Source organism: Nelumbo lutea, chromosome 5 (assembly GCF_056320005.1).
Source record: "Nelumbo lutea isolate HS-2025 chromosome 5, American lotus-T2T, whole genome shotgun sequence".
Taxonomy (NCBI): Eukaryota; Viridiplantae; Streptophyta; class Magnoliopsida; order Proteales; family Nelumbonaceae; genus Nelumbo; species Nelumbo lutea.
This window is the reverse complement of record NC_142688.1, coordinates 70669153-70689322: the sequence shown is the minus strand read 5'-3', so window position 1 is coordinate 70689322 and position 20170 is coordinate 70669153. Positions and strand designations below refer to the sequence as shown.

Genomic DNA, 20170 nt, shown 5'->3' with positions numbered 1-20170 from the left:
GTAACAAAAAAAAACTATTTTTTAAATTGAAGTATGGAAGATTTACTAGTAGGAAGGAGAAGTATGAGAATATAACCTCTTTTATTTAAATGAATTAAATGTTCTCGTAGCTACCAAAAAGAGAAAGCAAACTTTGATCTGCTTGTGGTGAAATTTCATTTGCTTTGATGGAAAAGTATAGGAATACAAATAAGTTAAGTCCAAAATTTGGTATAATTTTACTATGGATTTCACATTGTTTTGGTTTTTTGCATGTAGACCAAATAAAATAACAACTCTAGCAAAAAAGTAAAAATGGAAGTAAATATAAACGAAAATTTGCAACACTCTATTTGCACTTCCATCCATTTGTATTAGTACAAAAGTTAGATAGTATAGATTTTTGGTTACAATCATCATAAGATCATAAAGATGTTATTGCTAGGGGTGTAAACAGATCGAATTCGAATCGGATCAAGCAATATTTGAATTTGAATTCGATTTTAAAAAAATCCAATATCCGAATTTGATTTGATATCCGACGGATATTAAAGATTGACATCCGAATTCGAATCCGATTAAATATTTGAATATTCGATTTGATTCGAATTTAATTAATTAATTATTTTAGATAATTAATAAATATATAAAATGAATATTTGATTGATATAAAGTATATAAATATATAAATTATTTATATAACTTAATTATTATATATAAATTATATAAAATATTTTATATATTATATATAAGAATTAGCTAATTGGTCGAATTCGAATATTTATCAAATCGAGTCAGGTCATATCCAAATTCGAATCCGATTAACTATTTAGAATAAATAGAATATTCAAATTCGACCAATTAAATATTCAAATTATCCGAATTCGATTCGATTAGGTAGAATATCAAATTCCAAATGAGATATTTGAATACCGTTTGCATGTCACCTATATTTCAACGGACGGTCTAGATTGACGGCAACACGAAGAAACCGGGTATCGCTCTCTATTTATCATAACATCATGTGAGAGCTGATCGACTATTGCTGGCTGAGTGTAGACTACCTTGTGACAATCGTAACATATTCCAATCGGACGTCGTACAGAGGAACTGGCCACGTAAAAACCTCGCATCGCCTCATCCAGTTGTATACGATGTTTACCAGATACCTAAAACTAAAAGACTGAACAGCCTCAAAACAGAAACAAAAATAAACCCCACCTCTCTCTCTCTCTCTGGTCTTTCTCCTTCCTCCAGTTCTCCTCCTCGATGGGAAGAGCTTAGAAGAAAGAAAACATGAAACCCTAGTAAATTCTCTGTTGGCTTCTCTTTTCTTCTTCTCGTTCCATCGACTGAGGCTGCCGAAAACCGACCAGAGTCGAATTACAATCCGAAGAAGCAGCGTCAGAAGAAGAGCAGATAAGGAGAGAAACCCGTAATTTAAAAAGGTAAAATTTTTCTTCTCTGCTTCATTATTGCTTTTGTTCTTTTAATTCCATGAATACCAAATCTGTGATTTCTTCAGTAGAGTAGGATTCGACATGTGGTTTTCGTTCCCTCCTCACCCTCCCAAAGGGAAAGTCGATTCAAATTTATTTCTTAATTAATTTTCTTTTCCTCAGTCGTTTTCCTGGTGATAATGGGTCCTCATTCTTTATCACTGTACTGCTGTATGATGGTTCGATTTTCTATACGACATGGAAGCTATAGATTCAGGCCATAGGTTTTAGGTTTGCAGATGTCGCAGTGTGTGATGTGTTTGAGAGCTGAACCATTTAGGCCTGGTTAGATTGGAAAATTGAAATTCCCTTAAGCAAGTTGATCAATTATCAATTTCGCAGATTTTGACATATTCAAGTATTTGTGGCCGTGGCTTGTATTAATTATTAAAATTGTGAATTCTGGATTCTGGGGTCGCCAGATAGATTGAGGAATGTCTACGTGGTGTATTCGGTGTATGTATTTCCTTATAGGAAACAATTTGAGGATTGCATAGAACATAGAATTATCTCTATTTGATGGGAAAGTCGTAATGTTTATAACACATTCATCTTTTTGCTTATTTTATGAAGGACTTTTAACTTATCTTCTGTATGCTTCAGGTCTTCTGTAGTCAAAACTAACCTGCACACTATGGAGGATTTATATAGTTAATGAACTACTACATAATTAATATTTTTGAAGTTGTTGGTCCATGGAAGTCGTTTACCCTCCAACTATGTTTTAGTTATTATAGTTTCGGATTATGTTGACTGAGATGAATTTATTTTTCCAAATTAACATCGAATTGGAATAGCCCTTTGGTTATCGATGCATTCTTGTTTCTGGCTTCAGCAGATCAATGATTGATTTAATGGGTTGTTTATTTAGGTGGAATAGCCCTTTGGTTGAATAAGGTATGTGCATTCTCTGTTTGGAGATCCTTTCACAGATATTCTTTATTTCATTAATGAAAAACTTTCTTATGCTTGTTGTTTATTTTCTACTTTTATGGAAATGAATCTATTCATGTTTGGATTTTATCGATGTATGTTATCTTAGGAGCATGAGGTTTAAAGAAAGAAATGATGAGGTCCTGGTTAGATGATGGAAATGTGCCTTCAACATCAGCCTTTTCCTCATCACTACCTGTATTTCCCCAAGTTCCAGGCCATTCTACCTCATGTCACAGGTGAGAATCATGTTTTTCCTTCTTCCCTTCTGTTTCTTATTATTTTAATTTTTAATTTTAATAACCCCATCTATGTCTCTTTTTATCATTAACTAATAAGTCTTCATTGATTTATTTATCTTAAAAAAAAGTCATTATTGATTTATGGGAAAAAGAATGAGGGGAGACAGATTTTGCTGATAAAATATAACTCATTTTACTGACAAAAAAAGGAGACAAATTTTAGATGGGGTGCCAATTGCAAGTGATGTGTGGATCATACTTGTCAAGGCGACGCCTAGGTGACAAGGTGCCCTTGGAGGCTCACTTCGCCCAGTCGGCAAGTAGTTTTGTGCACTATGTTTTAAAATACTTTTATATTTTTAATTTTTTGACATTATAATTATAAAACATGCATTATTAAACTAGAATACTCATTTTATGTGTTGATGTACTAATTTCTTTTATTATGTTCTTATTTGTTAGGGTTTAATCAACACAAACATTGCTAACTGCTGTTTTGAACCCATGGTTCAAATTCTCGATACACCTTTGTGTATCGGTACTTATAATGATAGTACGATACTCCACCTCTTTTTTTATTTCTTTGGTTTTCAATTTTATTTTTAAATATATATATGTTATTTTAAAAAATGGGTTCCCGAAAACACCTGTAAACATGTGTATTGGGGCGCCAAAGATACAATGCAATACTATTGATAAAAAAAATGATACAATACAATCAAGTTTTGATCCTTGATTGAATCCTCAAAGATTTCAGAACCTGAACCAATAAGCAAGGGAAGAACTTAAAATGTTGTCTAATCAACACATTTTCTTCTTACAAATCTTCTTCTTCTTCCACCTTTTCTTTTCTTGTTTTCCTATAACAAAAGTAGTGGTTCAGCCCCTATATTTTTTGAATTATCTTTTCTTTGTTCCTTTTCTTCTCATAAAATGTTGATTTTCTAAACTTAAACATGAAATTTATACTTCTCTTATGAAAATTATGGATAATTATTAAGGAAGGATGGTTATGGAACCTAGGGAACTACCCTAGGATATATGGTTTTACTTATAACGCCTAGGCATCCGCCTAGTAGTCGACAAGGCGCCCCCCTGTCGCCTAGCCTCGCCTTGGCACCTTAGAAACTATGGTGTGGATGCTAGGCTTAAAAGTGGGGTGCTGGGATTAATTTGCACAATTGATTTAGAGAAGGCATATAGCCAACCCCATATAAGGCATGGATGATGATAATGAGAAGAAGGCATATGATCATGTGTTGCGGGGGTTATTGCAGGAAGTTATGGGGATAATGGGGTTTGGCGAAAAGTGGAGGCTTGATTGTTTCTTTTATCTCCTTCCGTTTCCTTCCCAGTTGTTGGTAAACAGATCATCTGCTGAGTTTTTTAAAATACCATGTGACATTAAGCAAGGAGATCCTCTTCTACCATTTTTGTTTGTTTTGGTGGTGGACATTCTGAGCACTATGCTTTAATTGGGGGTGCAAGTATTTACAAGGCTTGTTTGGTTAGCCAAGATGAGACTTGTAGGCCCAAGAAGTATGGGTGTAGGTGGAACCCACGTCAAATGTACAAGGCTTGTCCGGTTCTTCATTTGTCAACTGGAGGAAGAGAAGGGGGAGAATTCTATGGAGGTGCACAAGGGTGGTAGTATGCTGGAAAATATGGGAAGAAAGGAATCAAAGAATTTTTTTTCAGGCAAGGAAAGGAGCAGAGAAGCAATTATTGAAGCCATTACCATCAGAGTGATCCATTGGGTTAATTCCTTGAGCAGTTTTGATGATATTTCCACAGATGACTTGCTTAGGAAGTGGAAGGAGGTGGTATGATTTTTCTCTTTGAAAAACTGTTATCAGGCTGGTTTGGTTCCCTCCTCCTAGTGAGTTTTTTATTAAGCTGAATTTTGATGGTAGTGGTGAGGGAAATCTGGGCCCTTCAGGTGTTGCAGGTGTTTTTTAGAATGAGGGAGGAATTATTGCTCTCTACTTGGGGCCAATAGATGTGGGAGATTCTTTGAGGGCAGAAATCATGGCTGTGATGGAAGGAATCCAAAAAGTGAATGAGCTGAACATCAGAAGATTGATCATAGAAGGGGATATAAAGTTGGTAGTAAACTGGCTGCCGAAAGAAGTGGTTGGTTGGTGGAACTTTGTCAATGAAAGGAGGAAATTCAAATGTTCAACACAAAATATAGAGATCAAGTCGCGGTGGGTTAAAAGGAGTGCAAATGCTTTGGCAAAGCAAGGGGTGGGAAGGGATCAACTTCTCTATGCTGTACTGTAGTTTCTGTACTCTTCTGTCATCTTGGAGAGAGCTAAGAGAGTTTATCTCTTTCTGAAGTGATCATTTATATCTTTTTCATTAATTAATGAAAATTTCTGGTTATTGATAAAAAAACAAAGGCATATGGAATTTAATACAGTATTGTTGGAGAACTGGTTTTGGAGATTTGGTAAAAAAAGTGAGGCAATGAGGCTTTGTGGAGGAATAATAGTTAGTGATTCAAGAAAAGAGGATATGAGATTATTTGGTTTCCCATTTTTAGAAGATCATTATTGGATAGAGTTTGAATGCTCTGGTCTAATTAACAAACTCGTAGTTTTGAAGATTTGATTCACTAGAATCAGACGAAATGTAGTAGAAAGAATGCAGAAATGGAAAATTCAGTCAAATCTTTCTATGCGGATATTACTAGAGTAGGTTAACAATTCCGGTTTCAGCAGTGTGTGGATACCTGTTCCAACCTAGTGGGGGCATTTGATTGGTTGTTGGCAATGGACTGCATTCTCACCTTGAACCATCCTTGTCAATGAATCACCACATTATTATCTTCAGCATCAGAACTTGAGCAATCAGACTTTTACTGACACATTCTTGCATAATGTTTTAGTGGCATGAACAAGTTGTGAACTTACAAACCATTTTATAGTCTGTACAGCTAACTGTCAGACTTTGGACCTCAATTTTGGGATCTTGTCATCTTGAAGCCAATTTATTGGCTAATTCAGCAATCCTCACTTTTTACTAATTCTTGTTGTGCTGATTATTGAGAGATGATAACTTTCAAGTTCTTGTTCAGCAGCAGATATAGGGTAGAGCCATTTGATCTTGAGGCCCAATAGGTCAGAAATATCATGAAATCTTAATATATTGCTTACAATCTATTATAGGTTAAACATTAAGCAATGTATTCTCTCCATTTTCTGTACAATCATTAGTACCTTGTAGCATCTTACTCTTCAAATTAACCTTTTGAATATTTTTTAATGGTTCTTTTGTTGAATCAATTCTATTTCATCTTTTGTCAGTGGTAGCAATGTATGTTGGTTGTTAGCACAGAGGGAGATTTCTCCGCGTGCAAAACACTCATCAAAAAAGCTATGGGGAGAACCTTCTAAATGCACCAGTGATTCTTCTGGGCCAAAGCGTGATGTGACAGATGCAAGACATGGTCTTATTTCATGGTAAAAATACTTTTTGTATTTCCTTGGAGATCTCTCTCTCTCTCTCTCTCTCATATAATTCGGGACAAACTGTGATTATTGGATTTCCTTCTATTTTGCATAAAGATAGGTACCTAGTATTGACAAAAAAGGAGATAGGGTATATACAGGAAAAAAATGAATGTTTCTCTTCTGTAGTTGAATTATTTGGTTTGCAGGTTAATTACTTAAATGTAAGAGGGAACACATTAATTTATAGGTGAATATTTTCTATTTTTGAATATTTTAGTTCTAAAATAAATTGTTTCTTTTCTGCCATATTTGTTATTTTTTCAGGGTAGAGGCGGAATCTTTACGGCATTTATCAGCCAACTATTGCCCTCTGGTTCCGCCTCCAAGGTCAACTATTGCAGCAGCGTTTAGTCCTGATGGAAGAACACTTGCATCTACACAGTAAGCTGATCTGACTTGGTTTTGTTTCTCTTGGTTCATGTACACTATTTCTTTGTAAGATGAACTCTATGCTATTTCTGTTCCACAGTGGTGATCATACTGTAAAAATAATTGATTGCCAAACTGGAAGATGCTTAAAAGTGTTGACTGGTCATCGACGTACACCTTGGGTGGTAAGTCTTTGTGTGCAATTATGTACTATGGCATACTTTTTTTTTTTTTTTTTTGTTTTTGAGTTATTTCACCTCTTGTTTGTTTTCACCCTGTGAGTATATTAGAAAGAGCATCGCATGTCAAAATGAGTATATACACCAAAAGAAAAGCCAATAATGTATAGTCAATGCTTTACCAATAAAAATGTATGACCAATGCTTTCTCAGGTTTCAACTGACCCTGAAATTCCTTTAGTTACTACAAACTACAGCTCTTGGACTGTAACCTTGTGCTGAGAAAGCAGAAGAGAAATCTGAAATATTTTTGAAAATGAGTTGGGACATGATTCTAGGGGCTGTTTTTTGGGTCATATGGCATGAGTGGGTAGCAGTCTATAGTAGGTTTAAGGGAGCAAGATCATAGTACATTTTTTGTATATGAAAACCATTTTGTAAACACTAGGGGTTTGGTAGTATAGGAATTATTTTTGTATGAAATATTGTGAATTTCCTATGTACAACCTCCGGTTGTACAGGGCCATTTTGTTTTTATTTAATGAAAAGTATATTTATCTCTTGCCATTTTTTTTTTCTGAAAATTACAATTTCATGCTTGAAGTAGTCAAGGTAAGTGAGTCCTTAATTAAAAAATGGAAGTGCTTTATCTTCTTTTTGGAGCTTCTGTTTCCAAACAAGCCCATTTTTTCTCATGCGAATTGAGGATGATTTTGTTGATAAAATTAGGTGTGAAAACCTTGGTAGAACTAATCTGCCATAGGTTTTTTCTGCATCTGTCCTCTTGAGAACCAGAGCAGAGCAGAAGACAAAACACTAGATGTATGGAGTTTCTAAAATAGTCTACCCCACCTCCAACAGGTCTATTTTAAAATAGGACTAATTATATACTATAACAAGTTAACCACTTAACCTTTAAGGAACATATAATAAGTTTGTGGATTTAGAGAAGCTGTGAATCAAATAAATGGCAACTATTCTTCATTCTTTCTACACTCCCCCCTCCCAAAAAAATGGAAAAAAGATGTCAACAAGTTGGTTCAGAGGCTATGTGAGGAAGAGAGATGTGGCTAGTATTCATAACAGAGAGAGAAATGTGGCTAGTATTGATAGAGAGAGAGAGAGAGAGAGAGAGAGAGAGAGAGAGAGAGAGAGAGAGAGAGAGAGAGAGATGTGGCTAGTATTGATAAATGAAAAGCGAGATGTGGCTAGCCAAGTTTCGGTCCCCAATAAAAAGGCAGACAACCCCCAATAACACTGGTGTTGTTGGCACACAAATGGAATAGAACTAGATGATTTTATGTGGAAATCACTAGTAGATCTCCTACAAAATTAAGTTCACTTCATGCCAATGACATGACCTCTGCTTTAGCAGATGATTTGGAAACCATCTTATGCTTCTTAAACTTACAGAAACGAAAGAATTGCCAAGAAAAATGCATCAGTGATAATAAAACAAAATTTATTAAGAAAGAAAAAAGAAAATGCAAGAAAGGTGACCAGAAGTCACCTGGGAGAATAACAATTTGGAACAACCCTAATATGCCTGGGATCACAAAATCCACAAAAAGAAAATAAAAAAAATCCTGATTACAATAGAGATAACAATACTTATCCCAAATAAAAAAACCCAACCTCCCATAGCCTCCTATTCTAATTGTAAAGATAGTTCCACTAATCACAAGATAATCCCTTATAATCCTCCCAACAAAATTGAAAACCCTTGGATCCCAAATTACAATATAAAAACTCAAAAATATTAACCAGCTTCCCTAACTGCTTGAGCCAGAGCTTCTTTGCACCTGTTGGTTCTCTTTGACTTCTTGCCTTCCTACTAGGCCCAATCCTGAAGGGTCCTCCTTTTAACCTGGTGATAACTTTTAAAGTTTTGACAGTTCAATAATCTTTCTGATTCCTGAGTCTGTTGACAGCACTAGGAAAACTTTTATAAACTCTTGTAGCTTGAGAGCAGTCATTGATTCTCTCTAGCTCCAACACTGCATTCTTTTCAAAAGTTTTGACTCCAGCCTCCTTATCCCCATCTTTATCAAGACTTTTTTTCCCTCTTCTTCTAACCTTCTTAAATCTAGAATTCACTTTCATTGGATACTCTTTTTGAACTCTTTAAACATCTTCCTTGCAAAATCCTCACCACCCAACATATGCAATCCCTGGAATTGGGATTTACTGATCTCAACCTCTGTTGCCACCACTTTTTCCACATTGATTGCTCTGTTAATCTGATGTGTAGCACCCATCATTACCTCCTCCATTTGTCATTTTTATCTTCTCTTGTCACCACTCTCATGTCTATCTTCCACCAGCCTTGTCTTATAGGTCTTTTTTCTTTTATAAAATTGAGTGTTTGAATCTCCCTGGGTTCCTTTATTTCCATTTGAAGTATTCATCTCTCCAATATCAGACCCTAATCCCTTTCTCATCTCATTTCCCTTGCCTCTTGCCTTGCCTCTCATCCAATATCAGACCCAGGGAAAGCCCCTTGCTCTCATCCAACTCTTGTTCTTGCCAGCTGAGAGATCCCGATTTTCTTCTTGAAAATCGGGTGTTATCTTGTCACCTAGGCATGTGTCTAAACTCTAATGGGCTGAGTGAACCCAACACTGCCTAGGTGCCTAGGTATTGCTGTTATGAAGGTTGATTTGTTATTAGAAGAAAGCATTGTAGAGGGGATATGGGGACCCACCCAATATTTTAAGCTATAACTGCTCCTAAACCCACCCAAGAAATTAAAATTTGAAATTTTGACTACATTTCCAACACATCTTTGTAATTCCTAAGCAACTCCTGAGATGGCCTTCTAAGTGTAGATCTTTTCTCCTATCACAACTTCAACCTGAATTTTGAAAATATAACCATTTCTAAAACCAAAAGATACTAAAAATGAATCTTAAAATTTATAAAAATAAGTTAAAAAATTAAGCAGAGACTGCAGAGTTGAGAATACAAGTTTGTAGAGGAGTTTTGTAATTTAAAAGTTTAACTAACTCGTAGAAATCCTCTCAATTGTGGAATAGATGTGAATTGGCCCTTGCTAACTTAATTCAAGTCTGGATTGTTTGATCTATGTTGTGTTGATAGGTAATTGAATAACATTTTTTTGATGACACCAAAATTAAGCCTAAGTGGTGAGTTTGATACTTCAAACTCAGGGTAAAATTAGAGCAACTGTGTTGAGACAGATCTCTCTCTGGCTTCTGGTTATGGATTAAGAAATTCCTCTATTTCTGGCCTCACCTTGATGTTTGAGCTTAATATTACTGTAATTTCTTTTTTAATGGTTTGCTTTGTTTATTTCATCTTCTAATCTACTAAGATTATTTTGTTTTGGGAATAAAATAACAATAGAAAAAAGAGTGATACTTTGAGTTTTGAGCTAGATGTCTGATCTCCAGTTTTATTTTTTGAGCTTAATATTGTCATTATTGGATTTCTTTTTCATCTACTATGTTATTATCATTTTCTTCAGCTATTATGATTAAATTGTTTTATGATTTAAGATTATTAAGAAAAGGGAGGTTTTAAGAAAAAGGAATTTTAGTTGGGGCCTTTAAATTGACTCAATGAAGATTATAAGTTGGAATGAGGTTTAGGAAGTGCCAAGAAGATAAGGATAATAAGGAGTGTTATTAGGAAGGAAAGACCGGATGCACTGTTGATCCAAGAGACCAAAATTTCAGAAATAGACAGAATGGAATAGAAGCATTTGGGGAGCTATGGGACTAAGTTGGTCTATGCTCCCTATTGGGGAGTTTCGGGGGGCATTCTAACAATATGGAGGAATGAAGACTTGGAATGTGTGGAGGATTTGGTGGGCCAATTCTTAGTCTCTTTAAAAGTCAAAAGATCCTTTGGTGGAGATGATGGGCTTTAACTAACGTCTATGATCCTAATTCTGTAGAGATAGAAACTTGTTTTGGGAGGAGCTTTCTACAATCAAAGGTTTATGGGAGGGCCCTTGGTGTCTGGGAGGTGACTTTAATGTCATAAGATACTCAGGGAAACAACAATCCTAATCAAGGCATCTCTACTAGCACGAGGAATTTCAATGGCTTAATAGATTCCCTTGAGTTGAAGGAACTTCCCTATTGCATGCAGATTTGTTCAAGCTCTGTCTAGAGTGACTTAAGATCACTGTCCCATTAGTCTTGAGAAAGAATTATCTAGTGGTGGTCATTCTCCTTTTAGGTAAGAATATGTGATTGGAAGATCCTTCATTTAAGGACAAGATCAAGGAATGGTGGGGAGAGGATGGACTTTTTGGGAGAAGAAAAATTGCGAGCTTTTCTAGGAAAGTGAAGAGGCTAAAAGAGAGAACCAAAGTGTGGAATAAGGAACATTTCGAAGGTTAGAAGCCTAAGAAAGAATTTTTTCAAGGATTTAAGAGTTGGACAGAAAAGAAGCACAAGGTCAATTGATACAGGAAGATAGGGAGGAAAGATGAGACAAAAGCTAGACCTGGAAGAAATCCCAAGGAAAGAAGAAATCTACTGGGGATAGAAATCTAGGTGTAAATGGCTTGCAGAAGGGGATGTGAACACTAAATTCCTCCACTTACTTGCAAATGGAATAAAAAGGAAAAATACAATCTCTAGTGTAGAAGTGGAGGGGCAAGAAATAAGAGTAGAAGTGGAGATTGCTAGAATTTTTGCAAATCACTTCAAAGATTTGTTCTCAAGGGCAAGGGGAGAAGGTTGGGGTTTCCAGTTTTGGAATGGGATAAAATTTCAGAGAAGCAACCTCTTTTCTTGGAGAGGAGTTTTTCCTTGGAGGAAATTAGGAAGACAATCTTTTCTATGGAGAGATTCAAAGCTTTAGGACCGGATGGATTTTTTATGGCCTTTTACCAAGATTGTTGGAAGATTTTAAAAGGTGGCCTTGAAAATTTTGACGAGTTCTTTCAAAAATTGAAGATTTTTCCTAGGACAAATGCCACTTTTGTTTCCCTGGTACCAAAGAGGAAAGAAGTGAAAAGTCCTAAGGACTATTGACCAATAAGTTTGATTTGGAGCCTCTATATGATTCTCTCCAAGGTCTTGTCTGAAAGACTAAGATGTGTTTTTCCCTAAGTGATCTCACATCTCCAGGGTGCCTTCGTTGAAGAAAGGCAAATCATAGACCAAACCTTAGTGGCCAATGAGTGTATTTTAGAGAAAAGAAAGGGAGGAGGGAAAGGGCTGGTCTGCAAACTAGATCTAGAGCCTATGATTTAGTGGAGTGGACTTTCCTTCTAGAAATTTTAGAGAGAGTTGGGGTTTGGTGCTAGATGGAGACTTTGGATTGAAGGTTGTATAAGCTCAATGCACTATTCAATTTTAATAAATGGAACTGCTAGAGATCTTTTCCTTACGAAGAGAGGGCTTAGGTTGGAGGATCCCTTATCTCCTTTCTTTTTTATGTTGGTGGTAGAGCTTTTAAGTAGAATGGTAGTTAAGGCCGATTCACAAGGTTTGTTTAGAGGGTGGAGGGTTGGTAGAAATGAAATTGTTGTCTCTCATCTCCAATTTGCTGATGACATGATTCTGTTTCATGAGGGAGATAGCCCAGAATGTGTTGGAAACTTAAAGGGCTTTATTGCCTACTTTGAGAGGATTTCTAGCTTGAGGGTGAATTGGCCAATAGAGTACCTGGGTTTACCACTGGAAGGGAACCCAAGATTAGTTGTTTTTTGGAAGCTAGTGGTGGAAAGGTTAGCCAGGGGAAACAGGGAAACTGAGGTTTTTTCTTCTCAAACCTCAAAGGCGTAACCATTTCTTGAATGGTAAGATCTTCTTCCTAGGGTTAAATTGGGACTTAGGCTTCAGAAGAGGCCTAAGGGAAAATGAATGTGCTTATCTTGTTCAGTTACTTGGCATTCTAGAGGTAATATTCCTGGAATTGAACATCGAGGATACTAGAATCTGGTCAGCCTCTCCTGACAGCCTTTTCTCTTCCTCTTCTTTCTTTAGAAACATTGTTCTTCCTATTTCTGCAGGAGGAGACTTACCAGTAAAAGAGATTTTGTGTATGTCTATTCTATCCAAGGTTCAAGCTTTCTGTTGGGAAATTTTCCTTGGAAAGTTTAACACTTGTGACATGCTGTAGAGAAGAAGGCCTAATTCTTGCCTTTCTCCTCATTGGTGCTTCCTTTGTAAGGTCAGTGGCAAATCTCTCTCCCATTTATTAATCTCCTGCTCTTTTGTGTGCTGCATACGGGAGTACTGCTCTCTTTTTGGCTGCAAGTGGGAACCCCAAGGTGTGACTGGTATTTTCAATCCTAACTTCTTAAGGCAACCAAAGAAAAGAGGAGGGAGGGTTTTGTGGAAAGCTGTAAAGTCTGCAGTTGTTTGGGTAGTAGTATGGGAAGAATCTTTAGTGAGGAAAGCAGATCCTTGGAGGAAGAAAAAGACAACATAAAGTTAAAGGAAGCACTTTTTTTTTTTTTTGAAATGAAATAAATCATTATATTAATTTAGTTTAATAAGTAAGAGCTGATACAAGTAGACTTGGAGAGGCGCAAGCTGCATACTCTCGAAGGCAAAAAACAAGCTACAATTGTGCCCAGTACGACTGGTCCCTGGCTACCCTTGCTTGGCTAGATAGTCAGCCATAGCATTGGCTGACCTCCCAACCCATTGCACTCTTACAATCAGACCCCTTGTTAACCACTTGAACCTCCTGGCTTCGTTCTTATAACACCACTGCAAACTCAGGATTCTGTAGCCAACCTATTATCACCTTGGGATCTCCTTCAATTAATAGTTGTACCACACTTAACTGAATAGCAAACTGTACACCTCAAATTGTAGCTAACAACTCTGCCCTATTGGAGTCCCCAATACCCAGGGGGCCTGAAAGAAGCACCACATTTCTTTCCATCCTCACCCCCATATAACCCCTCCCAAACCAGAAGGACCTGGGTTGCCTTGACTACTTACATCAAAGTTCAGCTTCAAAACCCCTACAGGAGGAGGTGCCCATCTTACACTCTCTCTAGCCTTTAGGGAAGAGCTACTTGCCACTACAGCCCAATTTCTCCACAAACCATTAAAGGAGAAATGAAGGAATAGTTCTGTGGATTTCAACCACTGGATAACCCTATTCTTGATGCATTCTTTTAGGTCTTGTAATTTTCTTCCCTTCTCTTGAAACACTCTAGCATTCCTCTCCTCCCAAACAGTTCAGATCAGTGCTGCTCTTGCACACCTCCACATTAATCTTCCTCTCTTTTGGCGCCAGGCAAAAGTAGAAGGATCAAAAGGCATGCTTACTTCAGCTGGCCTGTTCCACCTACATCCAAACAACAAAAGAGCCAATTCCACAACTCTATAGTGAACGAACAGGAAATTAGTAAATGGTAACAGTCTTCACCAAGGGACTTGCAAAGGATGCACTAGTTAGGGGAGAGACAAAGGAAGGGCTTTGTCTTTTGTAAGTTATCCAAGTTGATTATTTTCTTGTGAAACACTTTCCAGCAAAATGCCAAAACCTTGGGGGGGAATAGGCTTGCACCAAACTTCCTTGGCAGGAAAAAAACTGTTGAGAGGGTGACTGACAGAGACATGAAAAAGGAAGCACAAGAAAAAGACCCTTTGGGCTGTGGTGACCAAACCTGTTTATCTAGTTCAAAGGGATCTAAGCAAACTGATGCAAGAAGACTTAGTAGCGTGGTAAGACACTCAATTTCCTCATCCCTTAAACCTCTACGAATGCCAAAATCCTAGTTTTGTGCAAAGGGGTTTTCCGAAGAGGAGTAGAAAAAAGAAATAACATTTCTTCTGTATTGAGAGACAGAGAACAAAGAAGGGATGAGGTCTTTCAAAGGTAAGTCGCCAACCCGAAGGTCCTCCCAGAAAAGAGTTGAGTTTCCAATGCATACATCATACCCGACAAATTTGAGAAATAGAGAGAATATTGTGAATAGCCTTCCAAGGAGTTGCCAAGGTTGGCCACCAAGATACTCCTACATCCTGCCCTGTCTGAGCGACCATGAATGCTTCCTATCACCTCATGTCACAACCTTTCTCTCTTTAGAGGCCACCTCCAAAGTCACTTCCCCAACAAAGCTATATTCTTCTGAATTAAGTTCCCCAAGCCCAAACCCTCCTCATCTTTGTTCTGGCAACCTCTCCTCCCACCTGATTAGATGATCTTTCCTACTCTCCCTTAGTTCCCAAAGAAAATCTCTCATTAGCTTCTCCAACTTCTTAGCTTCCCTAGGAGGGATCCTAAAGATTGACAAGAAATAGGTTGGTAGGCTAGCAAGTGTGGCTCTAATCAAGGTGATTCGACCCCCAAGGAAATGTAATTCTTCTTCCGAGCTGCCAATCTCTTCCCTAACTTCTCTACAATTGGGCACCAAAAGCTACTCTCTAGGATTTGCCCCCAATGGAAGCCCCAAGTAGGTCAAAGGCCTAGTAGAAACGGAACACTCTAAACATTCTGCAATGGTTTGGACGTTTCTCAATTCCCAACTTCTTTACAATTGGGCACCAAAAGGAACTCTCTCTAGGGATTTGCCCCCAATGGAAGCCCCAAGTAGGTCAAAGGTCAAGTAGAAATGGAACACTCTAAACACTGTGCAATGGTTTGGACGTTTCTTAATTCCAGTTAACACCTACTACTTAGCTCTTATCAAAGATTGATTCATAGGTTGGAGATTCTCTCAAAGTTTGTTATCAACAACAACTTGAGGTTTCTCACCTTCTCGACATCAAAACCATTGCAGAACAATAGTAGGTCATTTGCAAATTGAAGATGGGTGACTGGGACTTCCTCTCTTCCTATTCTCCACCCTCTAATTACACCTTCCCTATCAACCTTGAAATCAATCTACTAAACACATCAGCTATTAAAGTGAAAAGGAAGGGCGATAGAGGGCCTCCCTGCTTGACACCCCTACTAGCTGGGAAAAAATCCTTCACTACCCCATTAACCAAGACTGAGTAATGATAGGAACTGATACACCCAAAGATCCAACCACACAACCTTTCCCCAAACCGACAATTTATCAAGACAAAAAGTAGGAATTGCCAATCCACCAAATCATAAGCCTTTTCAAGATCCAACTTACAAACAAAGCCCTTTCTTTTTGATCTTCTCATTTTCTCCACACTCGTTGGCAACCAAAATCTGATAAGTGATTTGTCTCCATTGTACAAAGGCTCCTTGATCTTGGCTAATTAAGGAAGGGAGAGCTTCTTTAAGCCTCAAAGATAGGACCTTGGCTAATATTTTGTAAATGCACCAAACTAATTGGCTTGAAATCCTTAGGGTGATTAACATCATGCTTCATAGGGATTAAGGCTAAAAACGTGGCATTGATTCTTGGGCTCACTATGTAGGTATTTGCAAATTCCTGAAAAATCTGAAATAAATCGTGCTTCAACACTGCCCAACAATCTTGGTAACAAGCCATTGTGAAACCGTCTGGGCTCAGTGCCTTATTTCCATCCATTGAGAACACTGCCTTTTTGTTCTCCTCTTCCTCAAAACTTCTATCCAACCACCTTATTTTTTCCTCTTCCAACCTTGGCCATTCTAACTCTTCCAAAGGTAACCTCTCATTCAAAGGCCTTCTGTAAATGGATTTGAAATGATTTACAAAGGTTCTAGCTATTTCTTCCTGATAGTGGTTACCTCACTTTCCCTCTCCAGTTTGGCCACAATTTTTCCTTCTTCCATTCGCCAAATCATGAAAGAAATGGGTATTTTCATCTCCTTAATCCACTTATGCTAAATCGTGAAGGAAGCACATTGGGTAAAAACATTGCAAAGTTTTCAAATCTTCTCTGTAAATGAGATTTTAAGAGATTGGATAGAGGTAGTTCAGTCTTATAGAGAAAAAGACAGGTTAAGGATAGAGTGGAAATCCAGGTATGGCAGGTATAGGAGGGGTTTTTAGTGACTCTGAAGGCAGAACTGATGGCTTTATTGCAAGCGCTTTGCCTAGCAAAACAACTAGGTTATAGACAGGTGGAGGTGGAAGGAGACTCGAAGCTGATTATATCATGGGCAAGCAGTAAACTACTTACTCTTTGGAGACATACCTTTAGGGAAATGGAAAGTGTTGCTGAGGTCATAATTGTGGATTTTAAGTGGGTAAGAACGAATGTGAATGGGATGGCTGATACCCTTGCCAAACAATTGGTATTGAGGCAGCAGTTATTTTGGGTTTCTTTGTAGCTTTTTAATACTTTTAGGCTTGCAGCCCTTCTACTCGATTGTATTAATTTCTTCTATCTTTTAATAAAATTTTGAATTTCTGCTGATCATAAAAGAAAAAAAAGAAAGATAAGATTGTTTTGTTATTGGAATAATGACAGGAAAAAACATGCATTGTGTTTGCCATTGATGCCCATTTTTTTGGATAAATAAGTGACTAAAATGCTTTTATGCTTGAATACCCTTGTCCATAAATTGAGATGGGATTAGCTGAATGCAATGGCTGTTCGGTGGGCTGTGGAACCAATGATAACACCCATGCTAGTCATAAATACATGGGGCTCCACAGCCATTCAATCTCTCATTTAGCATTTATAGGTGGCATGGGGCATTTCATTGGTTTCACAACCAGCTAAACAACCATATGTTCATCTAATCCGAATTACCAAAATTTGGTAGACCCAATGTTTTAAAATGCGGAGGCGTGACGCGAGGCGTTCCACTACCTAGAGGCGTGAGGTGTAGTTCAGAACGCAAGGGGCGTAAGCCTCCCGAACAAAAGGAGGCGTAAGCCTCCTTAAGAGGAGGGGGGTTAGGAGGATTAAGAGTAAGGGGGGATCTCATTTTTTCTTTATTTTTAATAAAAATCTTTTATATTAAGAAGAATAAAGATGCATAACATTAGTTGAAAGAGGGGGGGGGGTCTTGTCGAAGGGGCAGGGGGCAAACCACTTTCTTTTCCCTTATCTTTACTTCCCTTCCCTTCCCTTTCCTTTTCTCTTTTTTCTTCTCTTTCTTTTTCTTTCCCTTCCTTTCCTTTTTTTTTCTTTTTTTTCTTTTTTTTTCTTTTTTTCTTTTTTTTTCCCTGTCTTTTTATATAAGATGTAGGGCAGTTCATAACAAGACCCAAACCGACCAACCCGAGTTGGCCGGTTTTTCTTCAGCACCGGTCGGTTTTGGGTTACATAAAAGCATAAACCGATGGCTCAATTCGGTTATGGTTTTCATGTGTAAAAACCGAAACCAACTTAGATGTACATTATATATATAATATTTCAGATATATTATATATATATTTGATATATTTCAGTTTTACTATATATATATTTCAGATATATATTTGTGGAAATATATATATATATATATATATATATTTATATTTCAGCTTTATTTCAGAAATATACATATTATATATAAAATTTCTGATATATAAGATATCAGTTTTAATCCATCAAATCATTTTTAATTTCCAGGCATCCAGCCTTTGCTTTCTTAGACTTGAATCCTTTACCGTTCACACCGAAAGAATCATTTACAAAACCGACCCAAACTGACCCAAACCGATTCAGACCGACCAGGTTGGTTTTACTTAGTACTGGGTTGGTTTCGGTTTCATTTCTTGGTAAACTGACCAGGTCGGGTTGGTCGGGAAAATGCTAGTAAACCGACCCAACCTGACCCGTGAACAACCCTAATAAGATGTGCGTGGGGCGCATGAGGCGTACGCCTCTAGCACGCCTCATGAAAAAAGTGCAAGAGGCATCCTCTTGCACCTAAGGCGTACACCTCAGAGGTGTCAGCGCCTCTGGCATACACCTCTGGGAGCGCCCTCGCCTGGAGGCGCCCCTTCAGGCGTATGCCTCCTATGCCTTTTAAAGCAATGGGTACAACAAGTTTTTACCTCCATGGATTGCTCAGGTCTCGGAGAAGACACATTGTGCTAAAATTCTAGGAGGTTTTGCTCCCTATCCAATCCACACTTCCAAAGACAATGGATGACATGAACAAACTGCATAATGGATTTTATTACTTACATGGTCACTAGGCATCTCCTAGAACAGTAGCTAAAATAGCTGGATGGTAAATATCAAATAGAGTATAAATAAATAGGTGTGGAAATAAAGAAACTGCCTTGCCCAATCTTGATGAAGAATCACTAATCAGACTGTTGTACCATATGGACTTGCTCATGGGCCGGGTAGCCTGATGGACTGGCCCAGCCCAGCCCATTGCTTGGACAAAATTTTGAGCCTGCAGGCTCGGGCTCGGGCTTTCCCAAATAAGCTTGGCCCGAGCCCGACTGGCCCAATAATATTATATAATAAAAAATATAATATATATTAATAATATCTAATACATATTGTATAATGTATAATTAATATATTATAAAATATTTGTTCAGATTGGGCTTCAAGCTTGGTCTTGCTCATTTTCTGTTTATAAAGAGGCAAAGCCCAGCCTGCCCCATGGGCAGGTCTAGCACCATATTTTTTTTTTTTGAAAAAGGTAAAGTAATTTTGTTCAATTAGAAAGCATATTACAACAAGACTCAGGCCAACTAGATCTTCCTGGGCCCAAAACATATTACAAGAACATCCATGATTTAGTACAAAGAAGGAGTGAAACATTCTGACTTTTAAACTCCTCATTCACCGACCCAGGAGCAAATCTTCCCCACCACTTTCTGCACAATCTCATCTGGTCTTTTTGATTGATTACAGAAAATTCTATTGTTTATTTTCATCCAAATGGACCAAAGAACAACCTGTGGAATAGTATTCCAAACAAGCCTGCCTTTCTTGCTAAGACCCTCCAATCTCCAACTCATAAATAACTCCTTCACAGACTTGGGCATAGCCCAACACACCTCTAGTTTCTTGAAGAAATGTCCCCAGATTGAAGAGGAAATTGGACAGTGAATGCACAAATGATCTATAGATTCAACACTCATGCCGCATAAAACATAGGAGGGATCAGGAATCTGAACACCCCTTCCCTCCAAGTTGACCCTAGTTAAACATTTATTCAAAACCGTTGTCCAAACCAGGAAGTTAACCTTGGAAGGACAGATGGGGTTCTAAATCTGCCCATCCGGGAAGTTCTCCTGACCTGAACTGCACTTCTTAAGGAAAAGGGATTTAACTGTGAAGCTACCATCTGCATTCCACTTCCAAGTCCATTCATCTTCCATACTCATGTCAATTCTCTGATTTTGAATATGCCCCAACAAACGTACATACTCCACTTCCCAGTCTAGCAAATTCCTCCTACATAGGGGAGTCCAAGTAAAGGAGCCCCCTGAGGTACTAATGTTATCAACAACTGAAGAATCTTGATTCACTGCAATTTGGAACAGCCGGGGAAAAGCATCAACCAAGGGACCTTCCTCACACCAGGAATCCTTCCAAAACTTAATTCTATCCCCTTTTCCAACTTTAAACTTGACCCCGTTCATGAAAAGAGTATTGACCTTAGAAATACCAGCCCAGAGAGAGCTACCCCCAAATGAAAGG

The 20170-nt window shown here is 37.8% G+C and overlaps 1 protein-coding gene across 3 annotated transcripts in view; it reads left to right on the top strand.

Moving 5' to 3' along the window:
- The first annotated feature begins 1016 nt into the window (after positions 1-1016).
- LOC148852849 (uncharacterized) overlaps positions 1017-20170 on the top strand; it is a 47762-nt gene continuing 28608 nt past the window's right edge. The window contains exons 1-6 of one of the 3 annotated variants that reach the window (XM_088943625.1): positions 1017-1427; positions 2350-2375; positions 2521-2650; positions 5962-6117; positions 6433-6549; positions 6638-6722. In XM_088943625.1, the coding sequence (XP_088799751.1) occupies positions 2544-2650; positions 5962-6117; positions 6433-6549; positions 6638-6722 (465 nt within the window). In that variant the 5' untranslated portion in view covers positions 1017-1427; positions 2350-2375; positions 2521-2543. Of the gene's footprint in view, positions 1428-2313; positions 2376-2520; positions 2651-5961; positions 6118-6432; positions 6550-6637; positions 6723-20170 lie in introns of all 3 variants that reach the window. The other 2 variants (XM_088943623.1, XM_088943624.1) reach the window with 2 other exon arrangements.